General features: G+C 34.0%; 1 protein-coding gene across 1 annotated transcript in view; it reads left to right on the top strand.

Moving 5' to 3' along the window:
* The window catches only part of LOC128234650 (hemicentin-2-like), a 63,406-nt gene that overhangs the window by 22,681 nt on the left and 19,607 nt on the right, over positions 1-21,118 (top strand). The window contains exons 4-7 of the mRNA XM_052949017.1: positions 3,117-3,407; positions 15,078-15,371; positions 18,120-18,410; positions 18,560-18,838. Of these exons, the coding sequence (XP_052804977.1) occupies positions 3,117-3,407; positions 15,078-15,371; positions 18,120-18,410; positions 18,560-18,838 (1,155 nt within the window). The remainder of the gene's footprint in view (positions 1-3,116; positions 3,408-15,077; positions 15,372-18,119; positions 18,411-18,559; positions 18,839-21,118) is intronic.

Genomic DNA, 21,118 nt, shown 5'->3' with positions numbered 1-21,118 from the left:
CTAACTTCTGTAAATAATTGGAACATCAGAAAGCAAATAATATGCCAGTTTATGATAATCATTATTAAAAAAATTAAAGGTAATCCTATTTGTAGTTGAAGGATTTTAGATCATTTGTAGCCATAAATTATAATGACAGGTGGGATTCATAAATGTTATTTGCAGAATCTTTCCTTAGGATGGGTACTTCCAAATTATGTTGAGTACAACAACTGTAAATAAAAAAAACCCCACTACTAGAATCTGATCAATTAAAGCGTGTTAGAAATAATACATGAACGTAAAATGAAAGTTTAAATGACTGTAAAATTCAAAGCATGAATATAATTGAAATTGGAAAATTGCTTGTGCATTCAGGGCATCTTTAAATTATGAATTATCTTTAAAAATTGGTCTTAAAATATAAAAACAATAATGGCCATCGCGAGAAGGGTGTCAACATTGTTAAAATAAACTTTAGCAAAATGCATTCAAATCGCCCTGGTTTGTGCTGACTCCGCATTTCAATTGGCCAAAGACATTCCCTGTTTGTACTGTATGCAAATGAATATATAAATGTTGCTCCAAATACAGTCCTTTTTAGCATCTTGGTACATACCAGAATAAAATATATATTTACAACGTTATCTCCTGCACTATAAGCAGAAACGTGATCTATTAAACAAAATGGTTGGTGAAGTGTTGTGCGGACATTAAATTACTCATGTAGGAACTTTATTACATCTGATACTGAAAAAAGTGGTAACGAACATAAATTCAATGACCGCGCCGCTAAAGGCATCAGTGAATTTGGTGGAGCTAGTTAGATAACGGAAACTGTTTAAACAGATGTAAGCATGTGATAACATTCAGTTATATACACGGTCTCAAAATATGTGAATCTTATCTTTAATGTTGTGATTATTCCTGTTTATCATCTCAAAATATCTACATTCGCCCTAAACCTACTGTAGAAAAAGATGATAGTCATACCGAATAACATGAAGGATTTTTGACGTCATTTTTCATCTAAATTTCACGCTCTGAGGTTTTGAGCGAGGTCATTTGACCAATAGTTAAATCATATTTATTGTTCTTCTCTGTCAACAGTATAAATTACATACAATTTACAAACACGATCAAATCAAACGAAATAAACAAATGGGTTGGGCTAGAAGCAATGACAACTTTAGATTAAGCCCTACCGAGGCGTCAATATAACGTTTATGACGTTTAAATCTATGATTCAACGTAACTATGAAAAGTAGAAAATGTAAACTTACTTAATTTATGAAAAGAATGGCCTCCAGCTAAAGAAATCAAATTATATAGAAACAACACCCCGGACCATTTATACCGTGCTCAAGAATGATACCAAAAGACACGTTTGGTTAATTTGATATACTTTAGGACTTCAATAAAAATACACTGTTTTCATCGCATGTGCTATTTTTTATTCCAAAAACTAATTTTGATGAAATATTATTCGAAGCAAAAGCACGCGTTCTGTGCCATATCTACTACAACTAAAGAAATAATATTCTGCATATGTTCCTTGTCCACAGTCACAAACAAGAGTATCCCGCAAAAAGAATATCCTATATTGGTAAAACAGGACCTCATCAAATTTCTTTCAACATGTTTATTAAAACACTGATATACCAACTAGCCAATAAAAGTGGGTGTAGTTATATGAAAATATCAATATAACACGGAAAGTTGCATATAGCTATGTATTATATTGCACAAGGGACTCATAATCCAATGGTTTCAAATAAGAATAGTTCACAGAATACTACCAACAGAGTCGTTGCTATATGAAATGCAATCAGTTGATGATAACCTATGTTATTTTGTGAAAACTGTGAGGACACTCTGCTCCATCTTTTTGGGATTGTAATAAAATACAGCCTGTGATACAGCATATTTTACAGAATGTGTATACTATTGATCTAAATATTGTCATAAGTAGTATGTTTATTTTGCTAGTGTCTGTAATTTCAGTTTTGACTTATTGTTACTAGAATTCACACTTCTTTGTAACAGAAAAAATTAGTTCCAACCGTGCATGTATTTAATAAAATCCTGAGACTGGCTCTGGTTATTTATCATAACACAAACTTATCAGTAAATAAAAGTAATTGGACAGTTGTAGAACGTTTTCTATTGTAACTACATTTTCATAACAGAATATATTTGGTTAAGCGTTTTTGTACCAAGTTTATATTTTACAAACCTCATTGACGCAGGCACTGTATATGCTTATTTAATTGTTTGGCTTACATTCCATGTTACATTCGATGTAAGAATTAATGATTTTCAACACATTTTAACAAAGTCAAGCATAATATTTTGCAGAATATGATTGCATAGTTTGAAAAAAAATCTTCCGTCTTGAGGGGATTGAACTTTATAAGCCATTTGTTTGACCAATAGTATACGACCTTGAAGTAATCGGCTAATCGGTAATGTACACATATGAATGCCGTCGATAATCTTTCTTTAACAGTTTATACACAGCAGCACAACATCGTATTGCTTAATATTTACATCTAAACTTCCATTTCCTAAATTAACTGCCATTCGGCAATTGCGAATATCTTCCGATGAACGCAACATCCATCTAACGCAGTTCATATCACCGGTAATGACATCAATACCGCAATTTATTCCTTAATTAATTGTAATGAACATTCTCTACTGCCTTCATACAGTATAAACACAATACAATAATGTGATTAATCCATTTATGTATTCCACTTTGAACAATCTCGGCGATCTTCCTTTATTGCGTAGACTTGTTTTGCTTCAAGACTTATTTAACCATTTAAGCTGAAAGAGGAATTATTTTGATATTACATGCGTAAAAAAGTTTTTTAAAAAAGAAGGAGATAGGTAGCATTTGATGCAAGTAACATTCAATTATCATGTTCCTGTTTTCACAGTATCAATTTTATCACTTTATGTGAACCGTTTTCCTATCTAAATCAATCAGTGGCAATATGGATAATTCACTACATTTTACCGAATGTCATACCAAGTAGTACCTTATTTGGTTGTATGATTGACAAAATGTTGAACGTCTTCAGTTGTCGACCATTTCCGTAAGTGATATAATAATGATTCATACACTTCAGATGGACCTGACCGACCGCTGTGTAAAACAAACAACTTCAACATTACGTCAGTATTGAAGGTTATTATTGGTACCATGTTCACCATCTCCTGCACAGTTGACAGTAATCCAGCGCCATATTCGTACCAGTGGTCACCTTCCGTAGGGAGCAGTCAACAGTTAGGCTTCACAAACATACAGAGGATACAGGCCGGAGAGTACACACTTCAGGTTTCGAACAGAATGACTGTCACTGGTAGTAGCAGTAAAGTGAATGGCAGTAACACGACGTCTTTTACAGTGGATGTTTTGTGTAAGTAGACAAGTTAATCTTCAATGATATCCAATATCCATACACACTCAAATGCATACTTTTGCCACGTTACATACTCGTAGAGATTATGATTTTTAGCGAACATTCGCAAAAAAATGATCGTCTAGCAAAACACAATAATACAAGTATTCTATATAACATAACCAATTCGATATAAAAATCACATGAATAAAAACACAATAAACAACATAAATATTCAAAACATTTAAGTGTTTAACAGATTTCAAGGGAATTTAAAAACAAATCTTTACAAAGAAATTACGCCTGCTTAACAAATGTTGCTGTGAGACGTAACGGTATGTGCTATATATTCGTCCATATATATTGCATCGTCATTTCCTGTATGTAACACGTTCTTATTGTATATTCGTCGTGATGTGAATATAGTCATAAGGCGTTAATTGAGGGTAAGTTTTATACTTTTATTACACAGCTACTAGCTGTTTAACACGAACACTCATGCACTAAAAGAACAAGTTTAAACAATATATTTAGAATAGCAAAAAAAAATCAATAGTCAATCGCAATACTTCCATAAGGTACAATACAAAGCGATCGTCCGTTAATAATACATAATCAATCACATATAACATAAAACAATACAGACATGATACAACAAATATTTTACATGACTCATAACTACTTTCTCAAAATATGACTTCATCAACTACTGCTCCCCTACTTTGAAAACATTGCGAGCTCACAATTAACCAAAAAAATTCAAAAGTAAAAAACTAGTATTTTTAAAAAGAATAAAAAAGCAATCCGACGTTTTCACATCAAATATGTTACATAGACAATTAATACATGTGAAATACAATTATAAAAGATAAGACATAATCATTTTGATCATATTAGTTCATTATAGTTTTAATGCTTTTGTGTACCACATCACTTTCCAGCTCATTGACTATTCCAGAGGATTTCAAAGTAGTCTATGTATACATGAAATAATCCCCATATTCATCTGGCGGCTTCTTCTCTCTCGATGATCTCCTAGGGACTGGTTTTCGGCTCTATTTTTCTCTCTTCCCATCCTAAATTTATTGTACCGTGTTCCTTACATATGTTGACCTCGTCCTATCCAATGCCTCTCCATGTTCATCTTTCTGTTGAGTCTCAATTTCGACGACTTCTTCTCTAACGTCATCAAATATTCACCTGTATTCAAGCTTACCATTAACCGGGTTCTCACTTGGAGACCCTCCTTCTATTACAACTAAACATCTGATTCATACTTATCAGCCAATTTATGTTGACCTTTCCCATGCGACAATATTTTTACCAACACAGTATCCCATATTGACACCTTTGAAGATTTAACTTTCATGTAATATACTTGTTCGGCCTTTCTCTAGCCTTTCCAGTATAAAGTTATTTCTTGTGTCTCTTTCAATCTCTGTTTAAGATCTTTAATGTAATCTAAATGATTTGTCGTTTCTGATTCTTCTCTCGTAGCTTCAAATACTGAGTCTTTAGGCAATTTTGGAGTTCTGCCAAACATCAATTCAAATGGTGACAGTTTAGTACATACATTTTTTTACAATAATAAGCATATACTAGAGGATGAATAAAGTCCAGTTTGGCTTCTTTTCTGGTTGTAATGTCCCAAGCATGCTCAGTAAATTCATATTCCATTGTTCAGTGCAACAATACCCCATTGGGTGATACGGTATAGTCCTTCCTTCCTTCATTCCCATAATTCCACATAACTCCTTTATCAAATCTGATTTAAAATTTGTCCCTTGATCTGTGGTAATCTTGTCCGGGATTCCATAGCGGGTGATGAAATCGTTATAAAATGCTGCGCTTGTTGTCTTTGCTGTCTGATTCTTGGTTGGTATAGCGAAAGAATACTTTTTGAAAAGGTCTGTTATAACTAAAAACTGTTTATAAATCCCCATGATGATTCCAAACATAAATATTCCATCGATACTTATTCTAGAGGACACGTTGTTACAATGTTCACTAGCTCTGTTCTCATCGTTGACGTGGACTTTCTTTGAATACATCTTCTACATTTCTGAACCCCTCTTTCAACTTCGTTACTAATCCCTGGCAAAAAATACCTATCTCTCAGTAATGACGTTGTGCTATCCCGTCCGGGATGTCCAATTTAAACATGAAGTCCCTTCAATACATCATTTCTGTAAACCTCCGGTAACACTAATAGGAAAATTTGCTTACCATCAGCAGTCTCCTTCCAAACTCCATACAAAACTCCTCTTATCATCCGAAGATTTTCAAAGTTCTTTCTCATAATCATATCCTTCCTTGTATCACATTGTTCTCTTGTCGGTTATGCATTATCTATTACAGTCCTCCTCCATCCCTCCATCGATGGGTCTTCTTTTTGCTTTTTCCTAATTTCCCTGTACTCTATTTGTGCCAATGGTGTGCCTGGTATTTCAGTAACCTCAACAATATTAATACTTACGAATGGAATTACTTATGGATATTCTTCATTACTTTTGCAAATGATCTTTACAGTATTATACTCAATCTTAAAGAGCTTTTTTACCTTTTCAAATCTGCCCAGAGCATCCCCATCAATGTTCTTATGTCCCTGTCTACAATAGATGTCAAAATTGAACTCTCCTAAAGCTGAAGCCCATATATGCCCTGAAGCATCAAGTTTTGCTGATGATAAAGAATATGTCAAAGGATTGTTATCCGTGTAAACAACGAAGTGAGTGTGTGCTAAATAGTCCTTAAACTTCTCTGTAACCGCCCATTTCAAAGCCTAAAATTCCCACTTAAAAGCTGAATATTTTTTTTCTGACCTAGATAAAGATCTGCTTGTAAAAGCTACTGATTTCTTGTCTTGATACAATACAGCCCCTAACGCCTTTCCAGACGCATCTGAATGTAACTGAAATTGTCGTGTAAAATCGGGGTAGCTCAATACTGGGGGACGTGTCATACCTTCTTAAGATTTTCAAATACCCTTTGTTCTGTTTCCGTCCTCACCCAATCGTTATGTTCTGTCTGCTTTCCTGTCTTCTTCTTACTCCGTCCAGGGAGTAAATCTTGCAGTGGTTTGGTAATTTTAGAAAAATCCTTTACAAAACGGCGGTGATAACCTGCAAAAGCAATAAATGACCTCAACTCGTCAGTATTTTGTGGATTTCTCAAAAATTTCTCAATTTTCTCAATCTTACTAGGGTATGTTTCTATTCCCTCTTCACTTACAACATGTTCGAGAAAGCTCTTTTTCTCTTCTATAAAAAACATTTGTCAGGTGATAATTTTAAGATTGTTTATTTCAACCTAGTCAAACCTTTGTTCAATCTATCCAAGTAATCCTCAAATGCATCCGCAAAAATGATCAAGTCATCTAAGTAGGCTACGCATATGGTCATATTATAATCTCCCCAGAAATCTTCGACCAGACGCTGGTAGATTGCAGGACAATTAGACAAACCAAAAGGCATACGGACATACTCATAAAACCAAAGATTTCCTCCGGTAAAATCAGTCATTTCTGTATGTGTTTCATGTACTTCAATCTGGCGATACCCAGCCTTCATATATATTGTGGAAAAGTATTTGCTACCAGCCAAACAATCAAAAATTACTTCAATCCTAGGTAATGCGTAGGCGCTTTAGTACTACGTTGATTTAGCATCCTATAATCTACACACATACGCATTTATTTATTTTTTTCTAACCATTACAACGTTACTTGCCCATGGCGATTTAGATTTTTTTAATTATGTCTGCCTCTCAAAGCTGTTTTATAAGTTGCCTAACTTCTTCAATCATTCCAGGTGGAATAGACCTATGCGGTTGTTTAAATGGTACCTGGTCATCTGGTAAAAAGTCTATCCTATGTTAAATTCTAGTACAATGCCCAATATCTATATCTGAAACTGAGAAGATTTCATTGTGTGTTTGCAACAAATCATCAATTTGTTTTTCCTGTTCAGTGTTCAACTTATTGCTTCTATCTGCATGTATAAGCTTCATAGCTTCCTGTGTTTGTTCTTTGTTGATAATATCCTCTATGTTTCCTTCAATGACTACTGGGTGCAGTTCACAGTGTATTGCCTTTGGTGCTATTACAACAGAATTCGTCGTCAACCTTTAAACATTGACCATAACCGAATTCTTTCCCGGTTTAAAGGTCAATATTGTAGGTGTTAGTACTATTTAGGCTGGTAAATTAGAATTATCAGTCTCATGAATAAAAGCACATGTTTGAACACCGTTAAGTGCTTTGTATGCATGACCAACAATGTTCCTAGTTCCATTAGGACCTAAAAAAACTATCTTGTCAGCTTCTGCACACCTAACTAGAGCAACCCTATGCCTGTTTCTCTTTAATGGCTTTTCCCTAATGTGTAGCATTCTGAAAGATAAATACCATGGATTGTGAAATTCTTCTCGTTGCAAGTTTGTTAACCAAAATTATTTTTGCTCTCAGAAAGAAGCTTATTAATAATATTTGTTCTTAAAATAATAGGCATACTTTTAGAAAACTTTGTATCTGGGGTGATTCAAAATAAGCATACATGGACTGATGATCTTGGAAGACCTCTTGTAATTTCAAGCTCTGCCTTAATTTTGACTTAGTATGAAAGTGCTTGTCCATCTGCACGCTCAATTTTAATGATATCTCTAAGGGGTTAAATTGTCTTATAGTTCAAGTTATTCTTGTAATAGGATTCCGATATCACACCCCCACTGTATCCAGCAATGCTGATGTTTCATGCTTATCAATACTTACCTTCACTTCAGTTGTCTCAATTATAAATTTAGGGTCTGGTCTTTTCTTCGTGCTCTCATTTGACCCTACAAAAGAGTCACTTACACTTCGGGCAGTTTGTTTGGATTTGTATCTCCTCCCCACAATTGAAACATGTTGGTCGAAAATTGTTCATTCCCATTGGCCCTCTTGTCCCATACCAACCTCTGCCTTCATCCTCACCCTTACCTCTAACATGTCCATCAAATTCACCTTATCCCCTCAAATTTCCACTGAACTCACCTCTTCCTCTACCTCTATGATCAAAACCTCTTGAAAACCCAGCTCGACCTCTGTATGTCCCTCTATACCCACCATAAGTTGTAAAACAGCATTCAACATTATTTGATTCACCCTTCTCTCTGTCTAACCTACTAATACGTTCACTCAACTGCTGAAACATAACCTTAACTTCTCAAGTTCAGATGTTGGCTTCTCAAAATGTGCAGCACCACATTGTTTGCTCTTATTTGACTCTGATGGTTTAATATCTGCTTCAATCTTCCTAAGTTCTACATTGAAACTGTTATAATCCTGAATGGTGTCAAATTTGTAGCCAGCCATTTGTCTCTATTCATACCTTGTAAAGAACTCTCTTTAACATATCTTTTTTACCTCTAGAAATGACCTCTAGCTTAACAGTAAGCTCATACAGATCTTCTACCCGGGCTGAATATGCAGATACATCTTCCTTAGCCTTCTGTTCAACAGAGTAAAAAAAAACGCATAACAATCTCGGTTGTCTCAATACTCCCAAATTCACTTTTCTGTTTCCTTATGGCTGCATCAAGTGTTAAACCAGTTCCAGCTCTTCTTAAATGATCATTTGCTTTCCCCCCTAGTACTCTACTCCATAGAGTATCTGATCCTCCGTGAAGTTATTATCAATGATCTATCTATTTCATATTTGAATGCTGGCCAACTAATAACCCCCTTACTAGCTTCGACAAAGATTGCTTGTAACTTTGGAAATTGATCATAATGTTTAGCATTATCTGTTTCAGGCACCTGCCTTTGTTGCTGTGTTTCCTCTTCATATTTCAATCTAAATTTACCAAACATCTCCGTAAATTTAATCAAATCTTGTGGATTTTCAACCTTTGGATGAACTGGTAAAGCATGAAATGCTTTCAATAGTTTCTCATTCTCCTCTGATCTATGACTACTATTCAAAATACCATCACCCCCGCCAACATTTTCAATGTCCATTTCATCTTCCAGTAACACTAATGACTGTACCATGTTGACACTCTTCAATTAGACCACTATAGTCCAAAGTTATTTATATCAAACTATTCACATTCAAATAAAAAAATGTCATTCAGCTGTATTTACAACTGTCACTTTTTTACACTTTTTAATGTTCATGTAATTCTATACAATATCAAGTCTAATTGCTCAATTTAATTTTAAACATCAACAACAACAACTCAATGTCGCACCCATTTGCCTAATACTGAATCCACCAGTTAATAATCACCTTTTTAAAAAGTCCACTAATATGTACCCTTTATCCATCAACAACTCCTCATGTACCCACAGTACCAATCAATCACTTTCACATAAGTTCATTCAATGTCTATCATAAACCCGTAACTTTCAAGCGCTCACTATGAATCATTTTTTTATCATTTAATCAATCAGGGTATTGTTTGATCTAAGAAATTCAATTATTGACCAATAAATATATCTCTTTAAGTCTAGCAGTAATGCCTGTATTGCATAAATAAATGAAAACATCAAACCAAATGAATGTTAGTCTCTGATCTACTAGTGTTTGTAAACATTGACATATATATGCAAGGTAGACTTGAATGAGGTCATCACAAGTATAGGCCCCATTCATATAACTTTTTAAATCATTAATAATACACAAATGAATTGCTTCTAGATCAATGATGGCTTAATCTACAATTTTTTGTAGTGAATACACGAAGCTGTTAACCAAGATCGTGAGAAAGCAGCCATGGGCAATGATCATCTTACAACACTAGTATATAGTATACTAATATATCCACTTGTAAACGAACTGAACTATTGATCTGGTTTTCCTGTTTTAAGTTACTATAAATAAACTAGGTCAACTATAAATAACATTCTGAGCTAGTATAGTCTTGTTAAGTCAGGTGACGTCCAACTACCAATAAAATGTCCTCGTAATGGAAACGCGTTGGGAAACAGTAAAGACCGCACATGTGTATCAAGGTCAGTGGTTAACCCGGCAGAAAGTAGTTACCAACTGACAAACTGATTTTTACATTAAAAGATAGTGTAAACACTCAGACAACTATATATATACCTTTGAATACATGCAGGATTCTACTAAATCATAGCACAATGACAAAAATTACAAATCCGAATACACGTGTGAACTATTTTAGCATCAAATCGAACCACTTCAAGCATAACAAATTGAGTGAAAACTGACTTCGATTTGTGACGTCCAAATATCTCTTAAATTAGTATATATTTTTTTTTAATTTTGAAATAGAACATTATTATCAATTAGTTAAAAGAGGTAGTAAGAATGAGAAAACTGTTAGCGTATGAAACGTACCCTCAACCATAAGGTAAAATCATGCAAGTGAACTTTTCTCGCTTTTACAATATATATCACAATGAAATATGACGGAAGAAAATTGCAGTAAACAATTTTATGATAAGAAGGTAACTTTAAGCTAGAGAGATAACTTTAAGAAAAAATAACAATATGTCTATGAAATATCTGCTGTAAACTCTGTTAAGTCAAAACAATATATATATGTACTTACACATTGGTTGACTTGGATACTTGGCAATGGTTCATCGGTCACTAGCACTATAAAAGTGTCTAAGTCACAATGATATTTAACACAATGATATTTAAAAGTCTTTAAATCCCGACTTAATCTAATTTTATGTATTGATTTTAATTTCTACATATATACAATAGTTTTACGTTTTGTGTTCTATGCGATGTCATATATGTTTTGTATATTATAAATATTGCATTGATCACTTGACAACTTATATATATATTATTTTCTCGAATGTATACACATGGACAGTATGTCTACATGTATTTCTGAATAAACATATAAACATATATAAGTTTTGCCACTGAACAACAAGAATGGTTTTTTCTAAATCCAGATTGTTTAGTATATATAATGTTTGTAGATTGTAAGTAATCTTGATCTTGGTTGGCAATGTGCCTTTCAAATACTTTTGATATTGTTGGCAATATCGACTTTGGACGAAACGTACTTGGATCATCTTGAAATATTCCGTTCATGATACTGTTATTTATAAGAGACACACAGCATGGTTTGCTGAAGTCAACGCAATGTTTAATTACTCTTGGGCCACTCTCATCTATCCCAGTTGATTTACTTATATCAAGATTATCAATGATCTGTTTTACCTCAAGTGGTGGTATATAATTTAATTATAACGTTTTGTTTCCTTATTAAACGTTTAGGTCATATTTTAGTTTACAAGTTTTTGCTTCTGAGCATGTTTCTGTAGCTTTTTGCATATATAATAATCGTTCGGGTTTAAAGGGCATTGTTTCTATTATATTTGATATATTGGTAAAACAAGTGTTCAGTTCATTTACAATGAATCCTCCAGAAACTTCTCAGTCACCAATTTGTAGCTGCTCCGGTAAAATTATCTTGCCATTTTTTGCAATGAGAAATATCCTTTAAATTCATCCAGATAAAGCTTGGATCCCTTTTATCCTTCAGCGCTTGATTTAAAAAATGCATTCTTACCTTTTTAATTGAGGCTGTAATTTTCTTCTTAATATCATATATTTGTCGTTTTTACAACTTCTACAGTACTCGTCTCTTTCAAACATCATTGTTGTTTTTTCATCAGTAAACCAGTTAGGTTGAAAATCATGTTTTACTTTTTTATTTTAAATGAGCATGTTTAAGTAATACTTGGTTTACAATATAATCAAATACATTTGAAGCATCGTTCGGAATGACTATTGTTTCAATCATATCATATCCTGATGAAATAAGACCATTTTAAAATTGTTATTAATTGATCTTCTTTAAACATCGGTAAGATATCGATATGTGATCAATCAGTTCGTTATGTATCTTATGTCTAGTGAAACATATTGGAAAGTGATCTGATCACTCCATGACAATGGTGTAAAGCATGGACGTTAACAACGTGTTAATACAATTTGTATAAATATGGTCAATTATCGTTGATGATTTTTCGTTACCCTAGTCGGTGTTGTAACGATAATTTTCGATCCGTACTTCATTGTTAAGTCAGACCATTTAGTACTGTCGTATTGTTGATCACTAAAACGATTAATGTTAAAATAACCAAGAATATAATACTGTTCATTACTAGTATCGAAAATGTCCACTTGTGAGTCATACATGTCAATTCACATTTGACTCGAGGTTGGGGAACGATAAACAAAAGTTACTAAAAAACGATGTGCACTGTTTTCCAATTATTTCTAACCAAATCGTTTCAATATCAGCAGACTCTATATCATATCGTCTTTTATATTTTATATGTTCTTCTATATAGATTAAAAGTCAGCCGCCCTTTTTTATGAGTACGGTGTCTCCTCTCGAGTTTATTGTGTTATATGAAGCAATTTGTTCTGTATATTTTCTGTTAAAAACGTTTCACATAATCCTAACAAATGAGGGGAATTTTTATTCTGTTAATGAAATTTTATTTCATCTAATTTTGGGAGCATATGCTATATATTAAGGTTGGCGAAATGGAGCCCAGATCCTGTGAATTTGAGGCTTATTTCAGCTGTAAAAAGTATACTAGCATTTTTCTCATCACTTTTACAAGTGTTAGTTTTATGAAACGATGTATGACAATTTGGTGATTTACCGTCTACATGCTTTTCTGCACAATGGAAACTTTTATCATGTTTTGTTTTTGTACAAATTAAGATGTCTTTAGAGCTACTGCAGTCTAATGTGTACTGTAAAATATTAAAAACATCGATATGCTTGATTTTCTTGGCAGTTTGCATAACTATTAAAATTGTAGTAAATTTGCAATTAATGCATACTTAACTTTAAATAGAAAACCTATTATATGTAGCACACCGAGACCTGTCGGAGCCCGTCGGAGCCCTCCTAAGGATGAATCAAATTTTGAAGTGTTCCCTGTCCGTCAAATTTTTGTTTATGTGTCCATTTTCACTACCGGAAGTCTGCCAAACAGCATCTCTGTATATGCCCGACTGCTGACAGTTCGAAACGGAGCTTGTTGGTCACTGCAGGACATCTGCCCGGCTTTACATCCATTTCCGCTCAAATGCCAGTTGTATTGAACAGGAGTTTGTTGGTAACTACCAGACATCTGCGCGGTACTGCATCCACTTCCGATTGACCGCAAATCGGGATGCTGTTCGTAGTCGATTAACATCTCTCCGTCATGAACCATTTCCGCCTGTCCGCCAATTGTGAGATACTGGGTGGTTTTTTGTAGCTACCGGGCATTTGTCCGGCATCGTATCCATTTCCGCTCGGCTCTCCTTGCTGCGATCCAGAACGTCGTTGTTTATCAAATCCGGTCTCGTATCCTTCCTTGCTGGAAGTCCATCTGTTCACGTTCTCAGATAAACGCATATTTATAGTGTGTGGTACGGTATGCTGGTGGTAGTAACCGGATGTTTCCCAGTTCCAAATCCATTTTTGCTGGGATGTTCATTCGTTGAAATTGAATGCTGCCGCTAGTTCGTGGAATTCTGCCCAGTTTGATATTTGTCGCGGGGTTTGAGATGCTGCCTGAAGTTACCAGAGCTCAGTCCGGTTCCATATCTGTTTCCGTCCGAGTGTTTGATGTGCGGTATATGTTGTTGCCGAAAGTTACAGTACGCCGGAACCATATCCGCTATCGTTTGGCGATAACCAGATGTTGACGTAAATTCCCGTATGTGTGTCCGGTTACAAAACTTCTTTTATCAGAACAGTCGTTTTGAGCCAATAAAATGCCCTAGTGTAATGAGCTTTTCTGTTTCCGCCAGATTGCAGGTTTGATAATGCACAGTTTTGCATCCATGGCGCGAACAAGTAAACTCATACCCCTCTTACGGACTCATATGTATCCCGTCTGGACACAAGTAGCCATTTCCATCTGTAAATGACGTGAATACGTCAATAACATTGTGATTGAATTTTTCAGCAAGGCTGTGCACTATCACATTTAATTCACGAATGCTTTTTAATGTGAATGTCCGACCGCGGAGCTAAAGTGCAGATGTAAATAGTAAATGTTGTGGAATGTATCGTCTCAATGAGTGACGTCATTTCTTCCTCCAGTCTGCTTAATGGTCTTCCGCGGCGGACGTCATTACCGCCAACATAAACGATGACTGAATTGTATGCGTCCATATCCATTTCCTTCACCTTTATAGATACATTTTCCATCAAGGCGCCTTTTAATGTGCATATTTCAACATTTTGTCAAGTCCTTTTTCAAAAATACCTTTGGTAATGGAGTCATCAATTATAAAATTTTTTATCCTTGAACGGTTGAAGTTAATGGTTGTTTTTAAAAAAGAAATCTCTTTTATGTCTATTCATAGATCTGTTTTCTGCCGAGTGTTGGTGTTTTTATTTAACTGTTTAATTGCATCCGATATGGCTTGTTATTTCTTAACATGTCATTCGTGTATATTTATTCAAGTTAATTTGAGTGAGATGTTGCTTGAAATTACATCATCTAAGTGTCTGTCTGCATGGTCATTGTTAGTTTTTTCCTCTTTTTATGCTACACAATTCGTCATGGAGCTGTGCAAAATTCATTTCTGTCTGTGCTATGTTATAAGCTTACTTTTCTTCAAAAGAAGTAAAAACACTTTATGACTGTGCCGACGACTGTCAGTATTTAATTGAGTTTAATATAAATTGCATTTGCAGTTCCCCCTGCGGTGCCAACAATACAGATGGACGGTAAAGAGGTCACAGGTACGGTCATGGTCATCGAAGGTAACCACAAGGCTTTCAACTGCAGCACCGAAAGTAACCCGCTCAGTAACTTTAGCTGGACGTACCCACGAGGCTCTAATTCTAATAACATCTTGCGAGTGAACAACTTCCAGTCAGGGTCCTACGACGGCGATTACACGTGCCAAGTTCAGAACCGAATGGAACCATCGTTTGGCAATTCAAAGGAGAATGTATCCAGGGCAACTGTATCAATCGATGTTTTGTGTAAGTAGAAGTATGTAAACTGGCTTGTTGAATGGTAACTTTTTAAAAAACATGAAGCAGAGGAAGTAAAACGTAAGTCGGTTAATCTTTTTGAGTTGTTAAATATGTAAATATAACATCGCACGAGACCGCCTGTCAAATTTCACTTCGCAAGAAAAGAGAATTGATCAACTAACTAACGTAGTATTCATATATTTTTGTCATTGAATAATCATATTTACAGTGTTTGTAATCCCAGTTTTTTACCTTAGAGAATTATATTTACAACACAAATCTAATAATAAAACATTTTAATTAGGCACATTTAACATTTAATAACCTTACTACTTGATACAAAATATTGTTGACAATTTAACTTGCGTACCTATCAGCTTGTATAGCTCAGGTGATGTTTGCACTTCGTATTTACGGTACCTTCGTTTTATTAATCGATTCGAGTGGGGCTTAAGCAGAGGGAACGGATGATATTTGGAATGTTGGAATTTGAAGTTGCGTTATATGAACTTTTGGTGGTACGACTGTCGTGGAATGTGAGTGTGTGGAAGTCAAATATTATTGTGTTTCTGCGAAAGCCTAAGATATTATCACAGTCGTAGGAATAACCTATGGAAGTCGCATAGAAATGGCGGATGATTCCTAGTACTAACGCGGATTAAACGTAGGAAAGTCGTAGACGTAGCGTAGAAAATACCTATTATTTTACAAGCTTCAGACACAACAAAAATTGTACGATTATGATTGGTTTTGAATATGTTTAAAACTCAAAGACAAGAGTATTCGATAACATTTTCTATCACATAAGACCAGAATTTCGTACGACACATTCACCATTGTATTAGCAATTTCTCAACCTTATATGTCACAGACCTGTTGCAATTCTGTATTCCAGTTGTACAACGTACGCGATTATCCTCGAATATTAACTATAAGAAAATGTTTTTATGTCATAAAAGTATTTTTTGTCTTTAAAATTTGTACAGTTCTTTAGCACAATTACGGTCGACACCTGGAATTCTAGCCGCCTCTTATTTGAAATTAAAAAAAATCTTATCGATATACTTCTTCCTAATTGGAACTATGTGCATTCTTTTTGGTCAATGTTTGAATACAAATACGAAAATGTTATATGAAATTCCCCCCTACTGCTAACAAAAATAAAAAAATATAAGTCTTGATTCTTAATCACATACAAGTAAGCTACACCGTTAAGTACTTTGTTCTTAACCCAACAATGTTGTTCAAGCAATTCATATTATCATCTGGTTTTAAACAAGTAACATTTGCTATATATTAAGTTGCATACAGTCAATTCGGAGTAAAACATTTGTGAAGTAGAAACTTTCCTATGGATTGTAAAAAAACATTTGTTTGACGTACATGACCTGAACTAAAAGAATGAAGTATTGCAACTAGTTTGTAGTTATTAATTTAAGTTACAGATCTTTCCGGAATTAAGAAATGAATTTACAAGATCAACACATTTGCATAAATAACACAAAACAAATAGAATCCGCGCATCTACGAATACAGTCAATATAGTTATTTCCAACTGCAAATAATCCTAATGAATCTATAACGGGTTCTATCATATGTGTTTAAATGTTTAACGTGAAACAAAGCATGTTTATGTGTGCTAAACTAACGCCAAATCGATTTGCCTTTAATGCACATATATTGTTTCGACTAATAAAGGAAAGAGATTTATGCAGCAACGCTTCCTGTACATGTTCGTGTAAATATTTATATCATCCAGTAGTGTAAATATTAAGCGTGTCATCAATTTTCAGGCATAATTCAAACTAGTGATATTCGTTATTCAGATATGAGTAGGTGTGTGCATTGCGAACGATGATTATATATTCAATAGCGTGGTGTAAGCAATTTAAGCGATATTTGACTAACCTCCCAGTACAAATGAAAATAACCGGCTTTTATGATTTACAGTAACTTAATCTCAATCGGGGAGCTACACGAACCAGTACACGTAAACGGGGTGTTTCGCGTCCAATATTAACACTGCACATCATCAAGTGCTTTTCGCTTTAAAATTAAATAAGGTACTGTTTTATATACAAAAAACATTACAAAAACATGAAAAATGGTGTAGTCAAAGTATAGTCAGGGAAGCATTGCTTGGGCGGACCCAAGATTTGATGTAAAAGAGGGCAATTTAGGGCGTTTTATGGCTTTCGTCCCTCCTTTGCAACCGAAATAAATTTGGTTTAAATATTAACAGTTTTTTGTAACAATTTCCAGTCCGAAATGGTGCAATTGTGTTTTAAAAGTTTGTCATAGGTTAATTGAGGTTATAAACGTTTTCGTTGATTGTTGTAAGAGAGGTGGTCCTCGTGATATTTCTTCTCTTTATTGAGTCAGGCTTCGATTGATTCAATCCAATTTAGTTATAAATCAGAATAGTGAGCAGATGTTACAATGTTCAGCAGGGCCTTAGGTAATAATGCGTAATTATGGGTAAGAAATTTAAACAATTGAAAATGTATTTAGTATTTAAATCGTTAATAGGAGAGTTGACAGCTCCTTAACTATATATTCATACGGTAGTATTATTTGGTAAGATGCAGGTAGAAGAGTGCATCTATCTAGGACGTAACATAGTCGTTGTAATATTAAATATAGTATAATCTTAAATGTTCAAGGTAAAATATGCGAATATTTTCTTACTGTTTTAAATTAAATTGTAAAATAATATTGCCATATGTGTATCTAAATTTAACTTGAACATTTAAGATGGCCCAAAAATTGGGAATCTGCAAAACATCAGAAGAGTCCGCGGGGAAAGTCTTGTTTACAAGTGTTTGTACACACCGGGCAATCCTCCAATTGTTGACTTTGAGTGGACGAGGTCCGGAACAGGCATTTCTTGGGCCAAACAAATTACACAGAACTTGACCATTCCAAACCTGCAGCGTCTTGACGAGGCCAGGTACACGTGCAAGGTGTCAAGCCTTCTCCGGCCAACGTTGACATCAGCGACGACCACACGATATGATACTGCAACATTTTATCTTGATATTCTTTGTGAGTATATTTTGTATTTGATATAAACACCAGAACTTCATCTACCTTTTGTTAACGTTCCTGTTTGAATTATATCATCATGTAACAAACAGTTATAACTAGAGTCTAAACAGTCAATATATTATTGGTCAAATGAAATTAAATTATAGATGGGGCGGAAAATTTGGTTTTACTATTCAACAACGTTTCCCACGCATCTGTAGAAATTGATGAACATTCATCAAACCATATGCGATGTTTGCTAGAAAGTGATCCCGGTTCGGATATGACCCTTACAAAAGATGGTAAAACGATAATTACAAGATCTGGAGTAAATCAACTTACACATGGAATACAGGCTGAATGTTCGGACGCTGGAGTGTATACATGTTCTGGATACAACCAGTATGGAGCGGCGGATAACGCGTCAGTTCAGCTATTTGTAAAATGTAAGTAGCTATGTTAGTTGCTTTTATGTTGTTCAATGCGTCGTTTCTGAATTTGCTCGTCTGCCATTATTTTGTTCAAAAGCTATATAATTCTTATAAAAAAGCTATATAAAATTGAAACGATTACATGTGCGGGCAGACGGAACTGATCTTGAATTGCCATAATAAATATCTGCATATATACACCATTGATTAGTCCTAACTAATTAGCAGATTGGTGGTTAAATAAATAATCATTATTTTATTTTATAAGGTAAATACGTCTGAATTATTTTTATTAAACATTGATTATTTGCCGCGTTTGATAAATTCTTTGATTTGATGCACTGCGTCTGTGATAATTTCCGGAGTTTTCATTATAGAAAAGGCATCAAACACATAAGTGATTTAGTTTTTTTACGAAGACATACTGAGTACACTTTAGCTGTCATCACATACAAATATACAGGCAAGATATATTGATATCTCTTATGATTTCCAATTAAAGTCACTTTATACTAAACATAATATCCGAGCATGAAAATGACTGATAAGTCTTGATGCACATAAATACACATTGCAATACACATAAATAAACTTGAATTAAGTGTTCATTTACATCTTGTTCAACTATTGCCTGAAATAAAAACGCACTTCTGAAACAAACTTGGTTTGTACTTTAATATTAAAATATAATAATATCATAAAATTGAAATGCCTTAAAAACGTTAAAATTTTGATTCAGGTAAGCCGGTTTGTAAAACGATATTAAGATTTCAGTAAATTGCTTTACACTCTCTTTTATTTTGTTTTGTATTGGTGGTCCATTCTGGGGAATGACGTATACTAAATAATTAATACAATCTAGATTTATCTAGCAATCACGAGTACAGACTTCAGGCTTTTACCTTAAAATATCAAATATGCATTAGCAAGAGCATTTGACAGTAAGACAATTCATATTTAAATATCATGTGGACGTGATTGCCTTTTTTCATCGTTATATACATACTTGAAATATGTTTATATGTGATCATCACCATATATGCTTGGAAAGTATATATTTTTTATTCAACATCGTATATTGATGGTTTTAATCGAACAAAATATACATTGAATTTACTGTAACACTTTAAAGTTATGTATTTGGCCACATGTGACATGGTCTTCTGTGTATTTTTAATTATACTTCAACATTGAAAACAGAACTTGAAACAAGTTCTTGCTATAAAGTTAAAATTAACACAATTGGGCTTTACCAAACATCTGTCACAAATGATAACCATAACGTTAAACAAGCAAGGACTCGTTAGAAATCAAAGGTTAATGGTCATGATTCTAACTCAGATGTTTCTTCCAAGATTGGATCGACCGATCGATTTGAAGACTCTGATTTAAAATATAGGTAAAAGATTACTTTTTTGCATTGGTTGTGTTGTGCGTATGGAGGCACAACAGAGCAATAAGAAACTAAATGTTGTACTGATGAACGTATATAGAGAACTGAATAATGGATGTAACTTTTCAATGTGTATTTTATTGTTTTAATGTCGAAGAAGTATAATGATTTTTACACAAATAAAAAAGTCCTTCGACGTCATTTCGGTGCACCGCCTTGCTCTACCTCTTCTGGTTTAAAATAGAACTGAACCAAGCACAATCGATTTACCTTTAACGGAATTTGGCAAATTAAGGTAACAGATTCCGACGAACTATATATAATTGTTACCTCTATTTAATGTGTTATGTACAGTGTCTACTTATTTGTTGAATTACCCTTACTATACTAGTAAGATTTTTTTTTCAATTTTGGGTAATTAATGTCCCCTTTATTTGCACAAAGAAGAAAAACAGTTCGAATATGCAATTTGTTCAAGCTTTGTATACAGTGTCATTTTCTATTGTAATACTTTAAAAAAAACAATGCAGTGATTGTTATTGATTGATAAAAACTTACAAATGTTTGTTCAAATGAGGACCTGCTGGTTTCCGTTTGGTGTTTTTTCATAAGAGTGTGTTAACTAACTTCCTCTCTACACTGACCAAACAGAAAGTAATTAACATAAAATCTGTAAGTGGTTCCCTTATCTTAAATACGTATCTAAGAAAGATTCAACAATTTCAATGACAATTATTATTCAGATAGTAAGTGTAGAAAAAAGTATCTACATGGTTCATTATACTGGTTGAAACTGTTAATAGATATTTGCCATAGAGCGGGGTTAACGTATACAATAAAAACACCACAACACATAAAGAACTAAAGTAACATAACTCATTATCGAAAATCCGCAAATAAAC

Source organism: Mya arenaria, chromosome 5 (genome assembly GCF_026914265.1).
Source record: "Mya arenaria isolate MELC-2E11 chromosome 5, ASM2691426v1".
In the NCBI taxonomy this organism is placed as follows: Eukaryota; Metazoa; Mollusca; class Bivalvia; order Myida; family Myidae; genus Mya; species Mya arenaria.
This window is presented reverse-complemented; position numbering and strand designations above follow the sequence as displayed.